The 20,486-nt window shown below is 41.2% G+C and overlaps 1 protein-coding gene across 3 annotated transcripts; it reads left to right on the top strand.

The window, feature by feature from the left end:
• The first annotated feature begins 11 nt into the window (after positions 1-11).
• Positions 12-19,276, top strand: cpsf4 (cleavage and polyadenylation specific factor 4). Of its 3 annotated transcripts, XM_063058906.1 has the most exons (9): positions 139-251; positions 8,321-8,380; positions 8,487-8,537; positions 10,008-10,160; positions 10,807-10,902; positions 11,702-11,795; positions 14,483-14,546; positions 15,414-15,590; positions 16,356-19,276. In XM_063058906.1, the coding sequence occupies exons 2-9, from the start codon at positions 8,356-8,358 to the stop codon at positions 16,422-16,424; spliced, it is 729 nt and encodes a 242-aa protein (XP_062914976.1). In that variant the 5' UTR covers positions 139-251; positions 8,321-8,355; the 3' UTR covers positions 16,425-19,276. The 3 variants fall into 3 exon arrangements, with proteins under 3 accessions (XP_062914974.1, XP_062914975.1, XP_062914976.1); XM_063058904.1 differs by lacking the exon at positions 8,321-8,380 and having other exon boundaries at positions 12-251; positions 16,356-19,275; XM_063058905.1 differs by lacking the exon at positions 8,321-8,380 and having other exon boundaries at positions 12-251; positions 15,459-15,590; positions 16,356-19,275.
• The last annotated feature ends 1,210 nt before the right edge of the window (positions 19,277-20,486 follow it).

The following is a 20,486-nucleotide window of genomic DNA, read 5'->3' on the forward strand; positions in this document are numbered from 1 at the left end:
CTCCAGTCACTGTCAGGGGGCAACTCTTGTGCCGCCGACGGCTCTTTGGTGGGGTGACGGGGTCAAGGGTCGGGTTGCACTGTTCCCGGGCTTGGTGCTGAGGCGGTCGTCGCGTTTGAATCTCGGGCCGGAGAGGCAGCGGCGCAAGATGCAGGAGCTCATTTCCAATGTGGAGCATATTAGGTTCGAGCTGGAGATGGCGGTGGAGCAGCAGCTGGGGGCTCAGCCGCTGCCTTTCCCGGGCATGGACAGTAAGTACCAGCCTCGACACATAAGGCAGAGCCGGGCCTGGAGGCCCTTCCCTCCCCCGCCCACAGACTCCTCCTCCTGTCATGCCTCCCAACCTTTACAGCTTCTCTTTCAACACACCGCTTTTTCCAAGCAGAGTACCCGGGTCTTTTTAAACACCAACGCCTTTCTGACCGTTGTGAGTAAATAATATTAGAACTCTCAATGGTAGTTAAGCAAAAAGTTCTGCATGGATGTAGAGGTCTGAACGACCTATTCCTGTGCCGTTTGACTCGAAGCGTAACCTTTTCATTTGTAAAAAGAAAGCCGAGAACCCAGTAATCATTCACAAGATTGATCCTGTGGCTTTACACCACCTCATTAGACAGTACAATTTGCTTGAACGTAGCAAGGGTTCAATGCACGCAAGCTGTTTGAGTTCTAAATACAAAATACTCTGCAGATGCTGGGGTCAAAGCAACACTCACAACACGCTGGAGGAACTCAGCAGGTCGGGCAGCATCCGTGGAAACGATCAGTCAACGTTTCAAGCCGGAACCCTTCGTCAGGACTGTAGGGGGAAGGGGCAAAGGCCCTATAAAGAAGGTGGCGGGGGAGGGGTGGGAAAGAGAAGGCTGGTAGGTTCCAGATGAAAAACCAGCAAGGGGAAAGATAAAGGGGTGGGGGAGGGGAAGCAAGGAGGTGATAGGAAAGGTAAAGAAGGAATAGGGAAAAACACAATGGGTAGTAGTAGGAGGCAGAACCATGAGGGAGGTGATAGGCAGCTGGGGGAGGGGCCAGAGAGACGTAGGGATAGAGGAAGGGAGAGGGAGGGAACTACTGGAAGTTGGAGAATTCTGTGTTCATACCAAGGGGCTGGAGACTACCTAGACAGTATATGAGGTGTTGCTCCTCCAACTTGACTTTAACCTCGTCATGACTGTAGAGGGAAGGGGCAGAGGCCCTATAAAGAAGGTGGGGGGGGGGAGGATGGGAAGGAGAAGGCTGGTTGGTTCCAGATGAAAAACCAGTAAGGGGGATCGCTTCGTCGAGCACCTCTGCTCCGTCCGCCACAACAGACAGGATCTCCCAGTAGCCGCCCACTTCAACTCTGCTTCCCACTCCCATTCAGATATGTCCATACATGGCCTCCTCTACTGCCATGATGAGGCTAAACTCACATTGGAGGAGCAACACCTCATATACCGTCTAGGTAGTCTCCAGCCCCTTGGTGTGAACATAGAATTCTCCAACTTCTGGTAATTCCCTCCCCTTCCCTTCCACTATCCCTATTTCATTCTGCCCCCTCCCCCAGCTGCCTATCACCTCCCTCATGGTTCTGCCTCCTTCTACTACCCATTGTGTTTTCCCCTATTCCTTCACCTTTCCTGCCTATCACCTCCTTGCTTTCCCTCCCCCACCCCTTTATCTTTCCCCTTACTGGTCTTTCACCTGGAACCGACCAGCCTTATCCTTCCCACCCTCCCCCCACCTTTATAGGGCCTCTGCCCCTTTCCTCTACAGTCCTGACGAAGGGTTCAGGCCCGAAACGTTGACCGATCTTTTCCACGGATGCTGCCCGACCTGCTGAGTTTCTCCAGCGTGTTGTGAGAGCTGTTTGAGTTCAACGTCCATATCCAAGTCTGCTTAATATCATCACTGCTATAAATTGATTCATTGTCTATGGCAAGTAGAGAGATCTGGGCTGAGAGATAAACCTGATCTTCATTCTACCCATTACTGATTCGTCTGACTGCTGGTATTGCTAGCAGTGACCATTGCACTGTCCTCCTGCACGTGTTCCATGTACTGGCAGTGTTATACTAGTTGGCATAGGTTCATACAGGTATAGCCTGTGAGGCGATAAGAACTATCAGTAGGAACAGAAATGTACTACATCACCTGTAACTTCATGGTCCGGCATATTACACATTACATTATGCCAATCAAGCCAATAGATCAACACAATGAGGACGTGCAGAAGAGCACACTGGGAGCAGCTGCAGATGTAACTAAAGATGAGGCCAAAGCTACAACGCAGAACTACATGTGTGCAAAACGGCAAAAACAACAACCAGTAGGTTGTGGTACGTAATCCCACTCCAAAGCCTTATAGTCGTACTATATGGAGTCACGATAGATAATTAGAGGTAACAGAGGGAGACAGTTTCAATAATATCTCCACCCTTGATAACAAATAAAAAACTACACGTGCTACAAATCTGAAATAAAAACAAAATACTGGCAGCATGCAGCAGATCAGGCAGCATTCTCTATAAAGAGAGAGAGGGACATAGAGCTAATATTCCTAATCCAAGTTCCTTTATCAGAATTAGTGAAGTGCAAACAAATTTGTTTTTAAGTTGTGGAGAGAATGTATACGATAGAATAGAGACCACAATACCTACAACACCGTCTAGTTAAAAGAGATTCAAGACCATTAGGTCAAACTTCAAAGTAAATTTATCAAAAGTACATATATGTCACCATAAACAACCCTGAGATTTTCTTGCATGCAATCACAGTAAATACAAGAAACACAATAGAATCAATGAAAGATTGCATCAAACAGGACAAACAACCAATGTGTAAAAAAAAACCCAACAAACTGCGCAAATATAAAAAGAGAAAACAAATAAATAATAAATATTGAGAACATGAGATGAAGAGTCCTTGAAAGTGAGTCCATAGGTTGTGGGAACAGCTTAGTGAAGGGGTGAGTGAAATTATCCTCTCTGGTTCAAGAGCCTCATGGTTGAGGGGTAAAAACTGTTCCTGAACCTAGTGGAGCAGATCCTGAGGCTCCTGTATGTTCTTCCTGATGGCAGTGACGAGAAGAAGCCTGGGTGGTGAACGTCTTTAATGATGGAAGCTGCTTCCCTCTGACAGTGCTCCGCGTAGATGTGCTCCGTGGTGGGGAGGGCCTGATCCGTAATGGGCTGGCCCATATCCATTACTTTATGTAGGTTTTTCCATGCAAGGGCATTGGGGTTTCTATACCAGGCCATTGTGTAACCAGTCAGTATATTCCCCACCATACAACCTATAGAAGTTTGTCGAAGTTTTAGATGACGTGCCAAATTTTTGCAAACTTCTACGTTAGAGGCCCTGCTATGCTTTTTTCATAATGGCACTTAATTACCAGACCCAGGCCAGATCCTCTGAAAGGATAACACCAAGAAATTTAAAGTTGTCGACCCTCTCTACCTCTGATCCCCTGATGAGGTTCATGTACTTCCAGTTTCCTCCTCCTGAAGACAATAATCAGCTCCTTGGTCTTGCTGACATTGAGTGAGAGGTGGTTGTTGTGGCACCACTTGGCCAGATTTTCAATCTCCTTCCTGTATGTTGATTTGTCATCACCTTTGATTCTGCCAACAACAGTGGCGTCATCAGTAAACTTAAATTTGGCATTGGAACAAGGCTTAGCCTCACAGTCATAAGAATTAAATAAATAGAGCAGGGGATTAAGCACACAGCCTTGTGCACCTGTGCTGATGGAGATTGAGAGGAAATAAAGTCCATTCCAAATATGTGAAAACTAGGACACAAGTTGCTGAAAATGGTAAACAAAAGAGAATTCTGGAAGTACCAAGCAGTTCTGGCAGCATTGGTAGTGAGAGAAAAACGGAATTAAAATGGTTGAACCTATCTCAGAATTAGCCATTTCTGACATGGAAAAGGCTGCTGGTCTAAATTTATATTTGGTCTTTAATCCCATAGACTGCAGTGTGTCTAAACAGAAGATGAGGCAGTCTTTCCCGTAACGGTTTTGGATGACAAGGATAGAACAGACTGGGAATGGGATACAGAGTTACTAACAGGCAATCGGACTTGTAGGGTTGCTTTTGTGTTCTGCAAAGTGGTTAGAGTCTAGGTTTACTCTCTGTGGTGAAGACCACGTCTATAGTTTCAAATGCAGTACATTAAGTTGGGGTAAAGTGAAAGTGAATTGTTTCACCTGTAAGGGCTGTTTGGGTCCTTGAAGGGGCAAGTTACAGAGCAGGTGGTAAGTCTGCCATTGGGGGTAGTTGGTGGAAATGGAAGAGCAATCCAGAATGAAACAGTCCCTTCAGAAGGAAAGAGGAAGACGGTGAAGGCAGAGGATGATCTGTTGCAAATAGAGGCTGAGCCCAATAGATGAGGCTGAAGCATTTGAAACCACATTTAGCCAGAAGTCTTTTCTTTCTGGGATTCCATGGCCATGAAGTCTTTAGCCAAATTAATGTATTCCACTTGGATGTAATAGTGAGAGCAGACAACATCATGGCTGCTGCACTGAAGACTTCTTCTTCATGACTGCATCCGAGCAGCTTCACTACAGTTGCATCTCCCACAGCTCTATGATGTGGAAAATTGCCCAGGTATGTGCTGTTCACAAAAAGCATGATAAATAACATGTGCTGAATGCCATTCAGTTAGCCTAATATGTCATCAGGAAGGTAATGGAAGCATTTGCTCTCCAATAATTTGTTCTCCGACCACTCTGCTCCGAGCTTTGTCACAGCCTTGCTTCACAGAGCTAAATTTTGCGGGTGAGGTGAGAGTGATGAGCCTTGATATCAGAATGACATTTGACTGAGTAGTTCTTGTTAAACTGAAGCCAGTGGGTGTAAAGGGCATAAAAAACTCCGGTAGTTGATGCCGATGTATGCATGAAGGGCAATGGTCATGATATTTAAAGATCAATCATCCCAGCTGTAGGCCATTGTAGGAGTTCCTCATCTTCCACTACTTCAGTATCTGGTCTAGTAACATTCTTCAAGTTCAGAAGTGTGATGTTGTCTGATGTTGCTCAACATTGTATTCCACTTGTAATTGAATCAAGCCAACATGCAGGAAGGCCCAAGATAACATTTCAGACGTGGGCTGATAAGTGACAAGTAAAAGTATCAGGCCATTCCTTCTCCAATGGGAAGTAGTTTAGTTGCCGATCCCTTGTACTCAATGGCATTACCATTACCCTGTTCCCCACCAGCAACATCTTGGCAAACTTCACCAACCTGTGGCTAAATAATTTACAGGGCCTTGTAAAAGTATTCAGCCCCCAACCCTTTGTTCACATAAATGAGTATTACAACTAGGGATTTTGATCAATTTAACTTGATAATTTTTATTCGTGAATCACATGCTCCTTTTTTTTTGACAGTAGAGCCCAAAAACGGAAAATTGTAAAGCATGAAAACCTAAAAATTCAAAAACTGAAATGTCAGCCGCTCAAAAGTACTCATTCCCGCCCCCCCTTTGCTCAGTACTTAGTTGAATCACCTCTCACAGCTATTACAGCTTGTAGTATTTTTGGGTAAGTCTCTATTAGCTTTGCACAACGTGACAGAAAGAGATTTACCCTTTCCTCCTTGCAAAATTGCTCAGGCTGTGCCAAGTTAGTTGGGGAGTGACGGTGATGGTAATTTTGAGATTTTGCATAAAATGTTTGATCTGGTTAAAGTTAGGACTCTGGGCTACTCAAGGACATCAATTTTCTTCGTTTGAAGCCACTCCATGGTTGCTCTGGCAGTGTGCTTTGGGTCGTTTTCCTGCTAAAAGACAAACTTCCACCCCAGTTTAAGCTTTCTGTCAGAGGGCAGCAGGTTTTTATCCAACATCTCTCTGTATTTAGGAGCATTCATCTTCCCATTGATCCTGACCAGATTTCCAGTCCCTTTCCCATAGCGTGATGCTACCTCCACCATACTTTACAGTAGGGATGGTGAAGAACAGTATTAGGTTTATGCCATATGTAACACTTGGTGTTGAGGCCAAAAGTTCCCCGTTAGTCTCATCTGACCACAAGACCTTCTTCCACATTTTCACAGTATCTTCTAAGCGACGCTTTGCAAAGTCTTTACAGGCAAGGATTTTTGTTTTTAGTCTTGGCTTCTTCCTTGCCACTCTTTCATAAATACCTTTTTTGTGCAAGGCCTTAGAGATTGTGGAGCACTGAGCTTCATCTCCAGATGCAGCCACTGACTTCTGCAGCTCACTCAGAATGACTGTTGACATCACAGTGGCCTCTCTTACAAGTGCCATTCTTCTCTGGTATCTAAGTTTAGAGGGGCAGGTTGACCTTGGCAGTGTGACTGTGGTTTCATATTTTTTCCATTTTTTCACGATGGACTGCACTGAGCTCCGAGGTATGTTCAGGGCCTTTGAGCTAATCTATGCTTCCCCAGATTTGTACTTCTCTATTATCACTTCCCTGACTTGTCTAGAATGCTTGCTCTTCAGTCTTCACTTTGGTTTGGTCTGCTGAAAATCTACCATAGGGTTGGACCTTATAGAGAGGGGTATTTATTCTTATGAATTCATTCAAAACAGGCGATATTCCAGTTTTCTACATCAACAAATTGAATGAGTTGGCAAGGTAATATACAGTATTGCACCTGAGGAAGGTTAGCATAGTAATTACAAAGGGGATAAATACTTCTTCAGCCTCACAATCTTGGTTTTTAATTTTAGTAAATTGTTGACAGTTTTTGGAATTCTTTAGATTTGACATGATGCACAATGTTTTGAAGATTAGCTCGAAAAATCCTACATCGATTTTTTAAATTTAGAAAATAATACAGTAAAATGTGAAAATAGTTGAGGGTTGAATACTTTTTCAAGGCAATGTATTTCTTGTGTTCTTTTAAAGTACTTGTTTTATTATGCAGCAATCAGGAATAATTGCAATTTATATTGATTTAAATGTGTTCATGTAAGTTTGCTATTGCAGTTGGGGGGGCGGAGTGAAGGGTTCTAGAGTTTGAACAAGCAGAAGTATGGTAAGTGTGGGAAAATCTGAGTTTATTCGCTCTGTAGGAAGCTGGCAAAATCTTCTTTTGTTGATTCATGAAAGAATAAGTAAATATGGGTAAAATATATAATGATGCAAAGAGCATTTTTAATTGCAGGTAAAATTTGGAGTTTGCGGCTGTAAGGCTTGTTCCTCTTGTGACAGGGTTTGTTGAGTACTATGTACACTTTTGATCTCTTTTCTCAATATTGTTGCCTTGGAGAAAGTGCAGTATGCATTCATTAGATTAACTTCTGGGACAAAAGTACTTACTGGATGATGGTACTCACCGGAGTTTAAAAGGGTGAGAAATAGTTTAATTGAGAGAGAAGATTAAATGCTGGGAAGCTGTTTCCTTAGACTGGAGAACATAGTTTATTTAGAGCTGAGATGACAAATTGCATTACACAGATCTTTTTAAATGTTTATAATTAATTACTGAAGATGTCTGTTACTCAGATATTGAATACGTACAAAATTTTTGGGTGTTTGGGGTCTTGGGCTAGCAGGGGAAGTGGATGAGCCATGAACTTAATGAATGAGCAGACTAAAGATGGCTTATTCCTACTTCTGGCATTCTTATCAATTGTTGAAAGAATTTGCTTCTTTGCCTCTATTAATAACTTGCATGGCCCCAACTTTAGCCTCACCACCATCAGCACAGCTGCCATTCCCCACAGCATCTTTCAGGCTAAGTCTTTTAAGTGATCCTTTTGGTTAAGGTAATCATCTGGTAATATTACTCATGCAGCAACCTAAGTTAATAGGTGCATATTTTAGAAGAAAACTTACTGTTGCTTTGAATACTTGTGTATGCGACCCATAGGTTAGTTCCAGGGCAGTCAGCATCCCTGATGCAATTCTGTAGCAGTTCTTTGGCAGGGTCATTGGACTGAAATATTCGATTCCCATTCCATGGCTGCTGCTTGACTGTGAAGTTTTCCACATTTCTGTTCTTGTTTCAGATTCCAGCACCTGCAGCTACATTTGTTTTCCGTCCCTGGTGTACTTGTCCTAAATACCGAGATCCCTCTTAAGCTACCTGTGAAGCATGATGTGTTCAATACTGCATCCATTTGTGCTGACTAATATTTTTAATAGTGCATTTAATAAATTTTTTGTCTACTTGCTTTAGTAGGACATCAGTTCTAAACTTTCAAGTTTAAAAAGACCAAATCACTTGTTGGAGACATAACAATTCTGACTTGCAATCATTCTTGTACCCACTTTGTTTCACTACTTGGACACTGCATTAATTTTGACATCAGTGGTTTACTGGAGTAACTTGTGTATTTTTGTGTTAATGGTCCCTAGAAAATAGTTAGACTGTCCAAAACAATTCATTTCCAATGAAGAAAAAGAAAGCATTTTTAGGTATGTGTTTGAAGTATCAGTGCCTCTATCTCCATAATTGGAACAAGGATTTTGAAAGCTATCGAACATGCCTTTGAAATATGTGCTTGTTATTTTTCTTTTACAGAGTCTGGTGCAGCGGTATGTGAATTTTTTCTGCGGGCATCATGTGGGAAGGGTAAGCTATCAAAGCAACTGTTGATCAGTTTGATTAGTTACTATAGCACTTATTACTAAGATTTTCATGGAATTTCACTTCTAACTAATTATAATTTTACACAAACGTTCTTAGCACAGAACGGACACAGATATCACCCTCCCCCTTTTTTTTTATTCCTGCTGCCTACTTGTCTGTTTTGCTCCACTGTGTTAGAGGAAGGTCTGATTTCAGCTCTTTCCGTATGGATGGGAAGCACTCAGTATTTGCATCCATCCATTATCAGCACCTCACTTGGTATTGATGGTCTGTTGGTGGCTCATTAGTCAATTCTCTCGGCTAGGTGATGCGGTAGGGAGATCAGTGGAATGAGGAGAGGAAACTGACAACTAGAAAAGACTGTCTCATTAATGAGACAATCATTTGCAGTATCATCACAATGATGTACATGCTGACATGGTAGGGACAATGCTGACATGGTAGGGACCTTGTGCACTGGGCCATCAATATGTAGTGAAAGTCAAAATAACTGCAGCCATTGAAAATCTGAAATAGGAACAGAAAATGCTAGAACTATTGATCAGGCATTATCTATGGGAAGAGAAGCAGCTTATATTTTAAGTTAAAAACTCTTTGTCCTAGGTAGGTAGACCTCTCTCCTCTTCCCTCCTCTCCAAGCTAAGACAGGGATGAATAGAACAATGGGAATATCTCTGGTATGGGGTGAGGTTAAGGTAGTCATCTCATTGGTGGGTTATTAGGAAGAGGAAAGTATTTCCATTTCTTCCTATAAAATGTATGAAATGAGAGTAGTTGGAGAGTGAGAACAGAAAAGGAATGTAAGAGTTGCAAAATTTATCTCTAGGAACATGCTCAACATGTCAGGCTGCATTAATAGAAAGAGGAAAAACTGAACCAATATCACAGAAGATTTACCCTGCTACAGAGAAAGTCAGTTATCTGAAGTTGCAGAATTTGATAATGATTTTGAGCCCTGTGATAGGTACAGACGGAAAATTAAGTGTTGTCCTTCAAGCTTGGATTAGGTCTGGTCATAACAATCTGGGAGGAACAATCTACAGTACATTAATATTTTTTTTGTTTGAGGGCATTCTGATCTTTTCCTTGGTTTCTAGAGAAGGAGGCCAAATACTTCTAAGAATATTGAATCACTTGGAAATTAAGTCCTGGTACCTGTTATTATTATGCATTTCCTAATACAGGTGAACTGTGGATTGCAGATCTCACTATGCCTGTGGTCTGGTGTGTGTTCTCGAGAGCAACAGGAGAACATGTTTTGAGAAAATGGATGCATATAAACATGTACAATACACTATTCCTCAAAGTTTATGACTTGCTACCTTCGTGACTGAAACCTTGAGGAATGGTATTTTGTACATGTTTATATGTTCTTCCCTTTGTTCGTGATGTGCCTCTTCCTCCCATCCCCAATAACTGCTCTAGTGACTGAACCTGACTTTTCTATTGCAGGTGGCATGTGTCCATTTCGCCACATTAGTGGTGAGAAGACAGTGGTGTGTAAACACTGGTTGCGGGGGCTGTGCAAGAAAGGAGATCAGTGTGAATTCTTACATGAATATGACATGACGAAGATGCCAGAGTGTTATTTCTATTCCAAGTTTGGTGAGTCACTGTTCACTTTGTGTGGGATTTCCAAACTAGTTGAGGCTGGAAAAAGCAGGCTTAGCATTGGTAACTGTGATTTCATTGGTAATTGCTGTCTTGCTGAAATGGTTAAAAAATCTTATTATGGCTCTCCTATGTACAAGAACTGTGCACTACAGCTTTAAAGTCACGTCTAAGAATTGCTTCTGCTGGAATCTCTTATATCAGGGCAGCGTGGTACACTTTAATAAGAAATAACCCTGGAGTTTCTGAAATGACACTGTTTCCGAATATGATCACCTTTGTATTTTCAAATTCCTTGCACTCAGTGCTGAGTGCATCTGCTTCCCGGGCCAAGTTTAGGATTTGGATATGCCTGCAATGTGCCTGTGTTTAATTCCTTAAGCATCACCCGTCTGTTACAATAGGTTGCCTCAGACAGGGATATGGCTTCAGAGCAAATTTAGTTGGTTTTGAGAGTTAATAGACTGCTATGAGAATGATCAGTTAGTTCAGTTAAAACATTCTTGAAGGAATAGATTATAGGATGATATCAAGAAGGGAGAATTGAAACAAACTAAGCAGGCCCTAAATGTAATTAGTTTCCTTATTTTCCCTTTTTGATTTGTTTTAATTTGTTTTCTTTTCCCTTGTGCTGCTGCAGGAGAATGTAGTAACAAAGAATGTCCATTTCTACATATTGATCCTGAGTCCAAAATTAAAGACTGTCCATGGTATGACAGAGGATTTTGTAAACATGGTAAGTGTTAAGTAAGGTGGAAGAGAAAAGTGGTTGAGTTATCTGAATGGATGCTGTCAAGTACATTCTTTTGGCTATGTTGGAGATTGGGGAACGTGTCATTTTGCTTCACTCTCAGTTAGGCTGTTGTGTAGCACAGAGAGAACGGTGGTTGAGAAAGGAACAAAACATCCAAAGTACCCAGAGGGAAAGAGAAACAATTTTTTACTCTCTAGATGCCATCCATTTCAGCAGATAATCCAACTGATCATTCTTCACATGTGAACCTGGTTGGCATTCACTCTGATTGTGAGCCAGATCCCATTTTAGGCTGTTGTAGACACCTGTGTAACCTCCAGTAGGATGCTTGTGGTGATCAGATGCAGAATCTATTCATTTTTTTTGATTTTCCCACTTAACCAAAAGTGTGATGAGGGAGAGACAAAGACCAATTGTGGTGGCACAATTACCGTCCTACCTGAGGGTTTGACTCTCTAGAGGTGAGGAGTAGTTCTAGGATGTTAACATTTGTATTCTTAAACTAAAATATTAGTATTGGGCAGATGTTTTTTATTTTTAATTTGGGTAAGGTCCAAATTAGGGAAAGTTATAAATATTCTTTATTCAGTGTCAGTTGCCCTTATAAATGTTCTTTTTTAGCAGAATAAAAAACATTTCCAATGCTTTTCTAGAAAGGATGCTTTGACCATTGTGTCTTGAAGTTAGCAGAGGCCTTTTTAATAGCATGTCGTGGAGATGGAGGAATGTTATTGCTGAGTTATAATTTTAGATTGCTGATCCAAATCTTGTCTTTTTGCAGGTCCCCTGTGCAGGCACCGGCATACCCGCCGAGTCATCTGTGTAAATTATCTAGTGGGGTTCTGTCCTGAAGGCCCCTATTGTAAATTCATGCAGTAAGTATACAACAATTTGGAGCATGATGGAGCAGGCCTTTCAGTTTCTTGAGCATATCCTATCAGCAAACTTAAATCAAAACCAGTTTAAACTTAAAATCTGAAAAACAAAGCATTTAGAACAATAGATCAGGCAGCATCTGTAGCAAGAGAAACAGAGTTAACCTTTCAGGTTGAAGACTCTTCATCACAACTGGGAAAGAGAAAAAATGTTTCATTTTAAGTTGTATGGAAAGTGGTGGAGGAATGGATAGGACAAAGGGAATATTTCCGAGGCGAGGCCAGGATTACTGTGGAGGTCAAATGGGTTTATGGGGCATTTGGAGATAGAGTTAACATAGCCTTTTAGATGAGGGCATTAGAGATTGGGAATATAACCAAAGAAATATAGAACTGCTCAAATTGAAAGATTGTAATGAAATACAATGTAACTTGAAGAGCATCTCATTTTCCATCTGAGCAAATCGTAGTCTTTTAGATGATATTGAATTCTAGAACTTGAGGTAACTCACTTTCTCTGTTAGGAATGGCTATTAAGTTATCCACTTGTGACATTGGCGTTTTACTTTTCAGTATCTGTTTGGTATGTCCAAAAGCCCTGCAGTTTGCTACATTTTTGTTTCTTTAGATTCTCTTTAGTTTACCAGCCCTTATCTTGTATTTTTAGTTCATTTTCTCTCTGTGCCCCTAATAACCTATCTATGTGGTGTTCTTTTCAATTTGTCTATAAGCAAATTTTTCCTCTCCTTTTTAGAGAGATCCGTATTCATCCCGCCCTACCATCTCTGCACCTTAGAACTAACTTGCTTCCTCTTTACCAGGCCTTTGAACTGAAATGTTTACTCTTTCTCTTTCCACTGATGCTGTCCGTACTGCTGAATGTTTGCACTGTTTTCTGTTTTTACTTGAGCTTATCCTGCCATTGTTTTGGATTGTGGTTGATGTCTACCTTAGTTTCTTTCATCCCTTGTTGCTCCATATGCTTTGAAATCCCATTGATCAGGCATTTTCTGAATAGCCATGACATGTGTAAAAAATGTTTTAAGAATTACTATAATGAATGGCAACATAAAATTATGAAAATGTTCAGCAAAATAGACAACAACAAGCAAGAATTAATGGTGGGTTAATAGCTCAATTTGCACAAAAGATCTGAAAGTTTAACTAGCTATGTTTTCTCTGCATTTCTTTTATTTTTGGTTACAATCTCTCACTATGTTGTCTTTGAATAATGAGACTTACTTTTATATGAAGTCCATAATAGAAAAGTAAGTGAGATGGGGAAGGAGATCACTGGATCCACCTAGGACCACAAGCTATGAAACAGTGGGAGAGGAGGGTGAACATATTGGGCAGGAAGAGGGAAAACTGAACATTGGAAAGTAAGGTGGAATAGGAAAGGAATAGATCAGGGGAACAGGTGGATGAGAAAAGGGCAAAGCAATGAATATACTGAGTTATTGCATCAATTTCTGATATAATAATACTTAATTTTATTGGTAGTCATGTACAGAATTTACTGCAAAGTAATGCAGACGAGAAGGTTGAAGCATGATCAAGTAAAAGTCTTCAAGTATTGTAAAGGCATTCAATAGAGTTGATACAAAGAAGTCATTTCCTCTTGTAGATTAATACAGGATTAAGAGACTTAACCTTAAAATGAAGTTGGACCAGTGGTACAACTGGTAGAGGTAATCTGTAACTCTTGATCCCAAAAGCCCATGGTTGATGGAAATTTACAAAACTGAAGCTGATAGATTTCTGTTGGAATAAGTTTTGAAGGATATAAAGCCAAAGAAGGAAAATAGCATCAAGGTGCAAATCATCTAAAGACATTACCTAAAACCGAGTGTAAACTTAAATTTGCCAGACCAATAATCACACCACACACAGTTGTTTATTTTATCCTTTCACCAGTTTATTTGTTCGAACTCAGCCGGCAAGATGCTCGGACGCAAGCATCAGGGAGACAGAATCTATCTATCTATCTATCTCTCTCTCTCTCCCCCTCCCTCCCTCCCTCTCTCTCTCCCCCTCCCTCCCTCCCGCTCTCTCTCCCCCTCCCTCCCTCCCTCCCTCTCTCCCTCCCTCTCTCCCTGGCGGCTCGTGACGAGCTTCTGTCTAACATGCAGAAATGTTACAATTTATAGATCTAGCAAAACAGAGCGCGCTTAGAGAAACTGGTATTCTTCACCAGGCCTGTTGGAGCAAAACTTAATTACTTAGATAAGAGAGTCCACTAAATTTAATTACAAATGAATGTTCTGTTCAATCCTCATCAGTTATTCTCTTTCATTATAAAAAGGAGACAACCTAGTTCAGTGGTGCGAAACCGTAAGGCATGGTGTGTGCAACCTGTGTGAACTCAGCCCCCATATCGTTCCCAAAGGGACAGCCGTAAGTCGTTAATCCAAACAAGCTGACAGTGAAGGGCGAACTCTGCACACTATCCAGAACAGAGCACACACAAGCTGGCACTTAATTTTAACCTGTTATTTACAAGAGTCCGAGAATCATTTCTTACGTCCCCCAATTACCTTAAAACTTTATCAAGAGGGCATCTCTCTTGGGGCTGATTTGTTGCACTTGGCTTCAGTCTTTCTGTTGTATTCTCCTCGGGCTTTTTTAAAAAACTTACCATGAATGTTACTTTCGAGGTTTAATCTAACATGCATTTATTCTGTCAGCCCTCGGTTCGAACTACCAATGGGTACTGCTGCTGACCAACCACCACTGCAACAGCAACAGCAGGTATGGGCAGAAAGTTCGCCTGTGGAAATAGTATTATTTTCTCTACATTTTGTATTGGTTTACTGTGTTATTCTACAACTTATCTCGCAGCATTTTGTTAAAGGAAGAGCTTCCCCTCATCTAGGATCTTTCTTTCCACAGCCTTTACTCATAGTAGTCCCCTGATTCGAATGGGTTGTAATAAAAATGTTACTGGGATCAGTATTTGACACTATAGTGTAGTTCTAAACATGGTTCCAGTTGGGATCCCTGAAGTTTATGCATTGAGGAATTTTAATTTAACCAGGATAACCCTAAGCTAGGAAGTTAAAAGGTGGACAAAAACTTTTGTCAATTGCTGCCTAGTAATTGTTTAGTTTAAACAGGATTAATATGATGATAAAGAGGCTTGCAGAATCACGCGTGAAGAATGATAGGATTTTTGTCAAGTTTGGATTAGATGTGACACATGTACTATTGAGTCTGACACCAGTATCATATCGATGTGTGAAGTAGAAGTATGTCAGAGGGAAACTAACCATCCATGACATACAGTAATCTTCGTGCCAACAGAATCGTACTCCCATTTTCTGAGTAAGAAGGAAGGAATGTCTATACTGATAAATTATTTCATGATGTACAAGTGAGGTATTGGTATCTTTTTGCTAGTGATAGCACTACATTTTAAGAAGTTAATTGGTCCAGGACACAGCAGGCAAGATTGGCAGGTCTTTTAGCAAAGAATTTATTTGCAGAGTGAGGTGGTGATTTGATTTGTTAATTTTGAATTAAAAATAGTTTAGAAAATGGTTACATGCAAATTGAGATGCCACAGTACACAGCTGTTGAAGTGTACTGATGGTCGATGATGTTTCTCTCCATTTGCAGCAAAATGTTAATCAGTTTCAACAGCGATCTTCCTCCTTGGTACAGATTACTAGCACCAACACTAGTGTTGGACAGCAGAAACCTGTTACACAATCCGGAGGATCAGCACAACAGTCCCAGTTTCAAACGTCGTCAAATCGAGGCCCCAGACCATTGGAACAAGTCACGTGTTATAAGGTGAGTGGATCAACGTCTCAGAGAAATGGTTCCATGAGCGAGAGAGATGCAAATACTTATGATTTCTGTCATGTCTGACCTATAAGTTGCATATGTACTTCTTGAGTCTTAACACCACTTTCATTTGGATGTGTGAATTGCTGTTTGGGTGAAAATACCTTGATACCTTCTAAGGATTGTTGTTAAGGTTGATATATTTACTTGTAGAAGAGAAGGCAATTCATTTAAAAAGGATATTGGTAATAGTTTACATTTGAATGACCCAACTCTACCTATACTACAGTTTGGTAAATATTTAATACTTAAGGTACTTTGCGTTTAAGCCAGCAGTTCATGATCTCAAGGAATGTTGCCTTTTCAGTGGTTGACGTGGCAGGAATAAAAATGCTCTTTCAGTGGAATACGTTGGCTTGATATGGAAAGTAGAGATTAATTTGTATTTCATTCTGTTTGAGTTATTATCTATGTATGCTTTAACTGTGCATACATAATATACATTCACGTAAATTCAGATGGTTTAATTGTAACAAATTTTGCGCATTGTGTTTTGGTAAATTCTTCATGAAAAATAAAAAATCTGGGGAGAAGGGAGCTGATTGGATCTTTCAACTGTATAGGATTATCCTAGCTATGGTGAATATTAATCCCACAATAAAAGGGTGAGGGAGTGGTCAATACTGACAGCACTTTCTCCTTCATTGATTGTATACTTGTGCTATAAACTGTAGAGTTATGGCCTTGAAATAAATTCTATTTGTTTTCCAGTGTGGTGAAAAAGGCCATTATGCCAACCGATGCACCAAAGGACACTTGGCATTTCTTAGCGGTCAGTAGTGATCTCACTGATGAAAAATATTCTGGAAAAACTCAAGTTCAACTGATGCCCCCAATGGAATGGACATTTTTTTCTTCGATGGGGCTCGGAATTCAAAAGCTGAATTTGATTTTTTTTTGTCCTTCCTTGCACACACTGTGATAGTTGTTACTGCTGTCTAAGCTACCGGTTATTATTGAGGTGTTGGGAAGGACTGCACTCTGATGAATGAAAAAGCTACAGAGAATAACTACAACTGGAGCTTTTACTGTACCTCACCCATGATTTTTTTAAAGTCTTCTAACAAACTTTCCACTAAAACAGATGTGCAGTGGATTCAAATGAAACTGAGAGGCAAGAACACAAGTTCAAGTTATTTTCAACTATGATATTTCTAATACAAAATGTGTATGTTTCTTTTTTGATTTTCTAAAAACACCTATTTTGAGGGTAGTTTTGTGATTTCCCATCTGTCAGGGATTTAGGCTTGGATTTCTTCAAATTAGAAGCCTTCTAAGTATACCTCCCAGTTTGTGACATGTCACATATGGAGCTCCAATTGTGTTTGGGATGGGTATGCAAAACTGGCGGCTATACAGTCTTTCAAACATGGTATTTTCCCCTTTCAGAATGTTTAATGTTGAGATGTTGTAATGACAGCTGAGTTGTGCACATGGTTAATTGGGCAGGAAGGCATTACAAATGCCATTGATGTGTTTGGCATGGTTTCTGGCCCAGGTGTAACATTATAACACACTGTACCATCCAGACAACCACTCATGTAAATTAACACAAAAATAGGAAGAAAATTCTGGCCTTGTGTAAGCTGTTCAAATTTTGAATTAATTGATGTGGATTACTTTGTTACATCGTTTCTTGATATGGTGTTATATTAATTTGCCTCTACATTATTACATTTTATAGGAAAAAGGTTTTTAGTTTTGTGGCAAAAGAAAAGTGCAACGAGAGTTGCAGAAATTCTATTCTTAAAGCCTCAATTACCATTTGACTGTATAGGGTTCATTTTTATCCAATTTAATAAATATTTTTTAACAAAGATCTTGCATTCATTTAGTTTCATAACTAGTTTATTCTATAGATTTCTCCTAAACAAACGAGTATGACAGCAGGATTTTTCTACCAGTAAACCTAGCAATAGGGAGGAAGGTAGTAGTGACGAGGATTTCCCTCACCTCCTCGCAGCATGTAAAAAGGAGGCAAGCTCTGACTTGAGTGGCCTAATTTGGATGGACTGTCTTCCGATTGAAGTTTTACTACTGAGCTCACAATGCGGGCTTTGGTGAGTATTGCCAAGGCAAGTGTTTTTTTTCTCTATTTTGTATTTTTTTTTACTGTTTTAAGGTGTAATCATAAAGGTTATGGAGTCTAGGGCAGGGGTATTCTGCAGGATTTGAGAGCTGGGGACATTTCCAATGTTCCTGATGACAACACCTGCAGAAAATGTATTAGCTAGTTTCAGGCAGTATACTCAGTTGGACCTATGGATGTTCTCGTTGTATTTAATCTGGGATGCAGAGAACATAGCAGACAATATGTTTAGTGAGTTGGTCACCGTGCGTATACAGAAAGAGTGGAGAAGGGTGATCGTCAGGAACGGCAAGTAGAAGTCATGCAGGAGACCCCTGTGGTCATTCCCCTCGATAACAAATATAGTGTAGGATACTGTTGGTATGAGGGTTGGGAGCCTCCCAGTAAGACAACTGCACCACAGCCAGTTTCATGGCACCGCAGTGGGCGGTGATGTATAAAAGAGATGTAAAAAGATCGGGACAGCAATAGTAGTAGAGGGTTCTATCGTGAGGGAGTCAGACTGGCATTTTGTAGCCAAATAACTCAATCCATGTTGTTTGCTTCCTTGGTGCTAGGGTCGAGGATCTCAGATGATTGCAGAACGTTCTGAAAGGGGTGGCCAGCCACAGGTCGTGATACACTATTGGACAATGTTATAGAAGAAGTACAAGAATGGATAAAGGTGTGACTGAATGGATGTAGCTGGATCATTAGGACTGTGTCTGGGGAAGCTGGGATCTGAACAAGCAGGGCAGTTTGCACCTTAACCAGAGTGGGGGCCGACACCCTTGCTGTTGGCACTGCTGGGGAAGGTTTAAACTGAGTTGGTAGGAGAAGGGGGTTCAGAGTGGTCCTTTAGGGGAAGAATACAACCATCTAGAAAAGGAATGTGTGGTAAGTCCAGCAGGCAGAAAAGGTGAGTAAATGAACATTAAAGGAATTTCAAAGCTAATTTGCATCTATTTTAATGTCAGGAATATAAAATTCAAAGTACATTTATTATCAAAGTATGTATGCAGTATACAACCCTGAGATTCGTCTTCCCACAGACAGCCACGAATCAAAGGAAACCGTGGAACCCGTCCAAAGGACACAGCAAAGACCCATCCCCCATGCACAACAAAACAAAATTGTGCAATCACTAACAAAAAAAATGTGGAAAAAACATAGAAACATAGAAAATAGGTGCAGGAGTAGGCCATTCGGCCCTTCGAGCCTGCACCGCCATTTATTATGATCATGGCTGATCCTCCAACTCAGAACCCCGCCCCAGCCTTCCCTCCATACCCCCTGACCCCCGTAGCCACAAGGGCCATGTCTAACTCCCTCTTAAATATAGCCAATGAACTGGCCTCAACTGTTACCTGTGGCACAGAATTCCACAGATTCACCACTCTCTGTGTGAAGAAGTTTTTCCTAATCTCGGTCCTAAAAGGCTTCCCCTCTATCCTCAAACTGTGGCCCCTCGTTCTGGACTTCCCCAACATCGGGAACAATCTTCCTGCATCTAGCCTGTCCAATCCCTTTAGGATCTTATACGTTTCAATCAGATCCCCCCTCAATCTTCTAAATTCCAACGAGTACAAGCCCAGTTCATCCAGTCTTTCTTCATATGAAAGTCCTGCCATCCCAGGAATCAATCTGGTGAACCTTCTTTGTACTCCCTCTATGGCAAGAATGTCTTTCCTCAGATTAGGGGACCAAAACTGCACACAATACTCCAGGTGTGGTCTCACCAAGGCCTTGTACAACTGCAGTAGTACCTCCCTGCTCCTGTACTCGAATCCTCTCGCTATAAATGCCAGCATACCATTCGCCTTTTTCACCGCCTGCTGTACCTGCATGCCCACTTTCAATGACTGGTGTATAATGACACCCAGGTCTCGTTGCACCTCCCCTTTTCCTAATCGGCCACCATTCAGATAATAATCTGTTTTCCTATTTTTGCCACCAAAGTGGATAACTTCACATTTATCCACATTAAATTGCATCTGCCATGAATTTGCCCACTCACCCAACCTATCCAAGTCACCCTGCATCCTCTTAGCATCCTCCTCACAGCTAACACTGCCACCCAGCTTCGTGTCTCCCGCAAACTTGGAGATGCTGCATTTAATTCCCTCATCCAAGTCATTAATATATATTGTAAACAACTGGGGTCCCAGCACTGAGCCTTGCGGTACCCCACTAGTCACCGCCTGCCATTCGGAAAAGGTCCCGTTTATTCCCACTCTTTGCTTCCTGTCTGCTAACCAATTCTCCACCCACACCAATACCTTACCCCCAATACCGTGTGCTTTAAGTTTGCACACTAATCTCCTGTGTGGGACCTTGTCAAAATCCTTTTGAAAATCCAAATATACCACATCCACTGGTTCTCCCCTATCCACCCTACTAGTTACATCCTCAAAAAATTCTATGAGATTCGTCAGACATGATTTTCCTTTCACAAATCCATGCTGACTTTGTCCGATCATTTCACCGCTTTCCAAATGTGCTGTTATCACATCCTTGATAACTGACTCCAGCAGCTTCCCCACCACCGACGTTAGGCTAACCGGTCTATAATTCCCTGGTTTCTCTCTCCCTCCTTTTTTAAAAAGTGGAGTTACATTAGCCACTCTCCAATCCTCAGGAACTAGTCCAGAATCTAACGAGTTTTGAAAAATGATCACTAATGCATCCACTATTTCTTGGGCTACTTCATTAAGCACTCTAGGATGCAGACCATCTGGCCCTGGGGATTTATCTGCCTTCAATCCCTTCAATTT

The sequence above is a fragment of the Mobula hypostoma genome, chromosome 9 (assembly GCF_963921235.1).
Source record: "Mobula hypostoma chromosome 9, sMobHyp1.1, whole genome shotgun sequence".
NCBI lineage: Eukaryota > Metazoa > Chordata > Chondrichthyes > Myliobatiformes > Myliobatidae > Mobula > Mobula hypostoma.

Coding starts and splice junctions, on each gene's coding strand:
- cpsf4 (XM_063058904.1), top strand. CDS start 149: ATGCAGGAGCTCATTTCCAATGTGGAGCATATTAGGTTCGAGCTGGAG. Junction 252..8,486: donor GCCTTTCCCGGGCATGGACA/GTAAGTACCAGC, acceptor TTTCTTTTACAG/AGTCTGGTGCAGCGGTATGT. Junction 15,591..16,355: donor AACAAGTCACGTGTTATAAG/GTGAGTGGATCA, acceptor TTTGTTTTCCAG/TGTGGTGAAAAAGGCCATTA.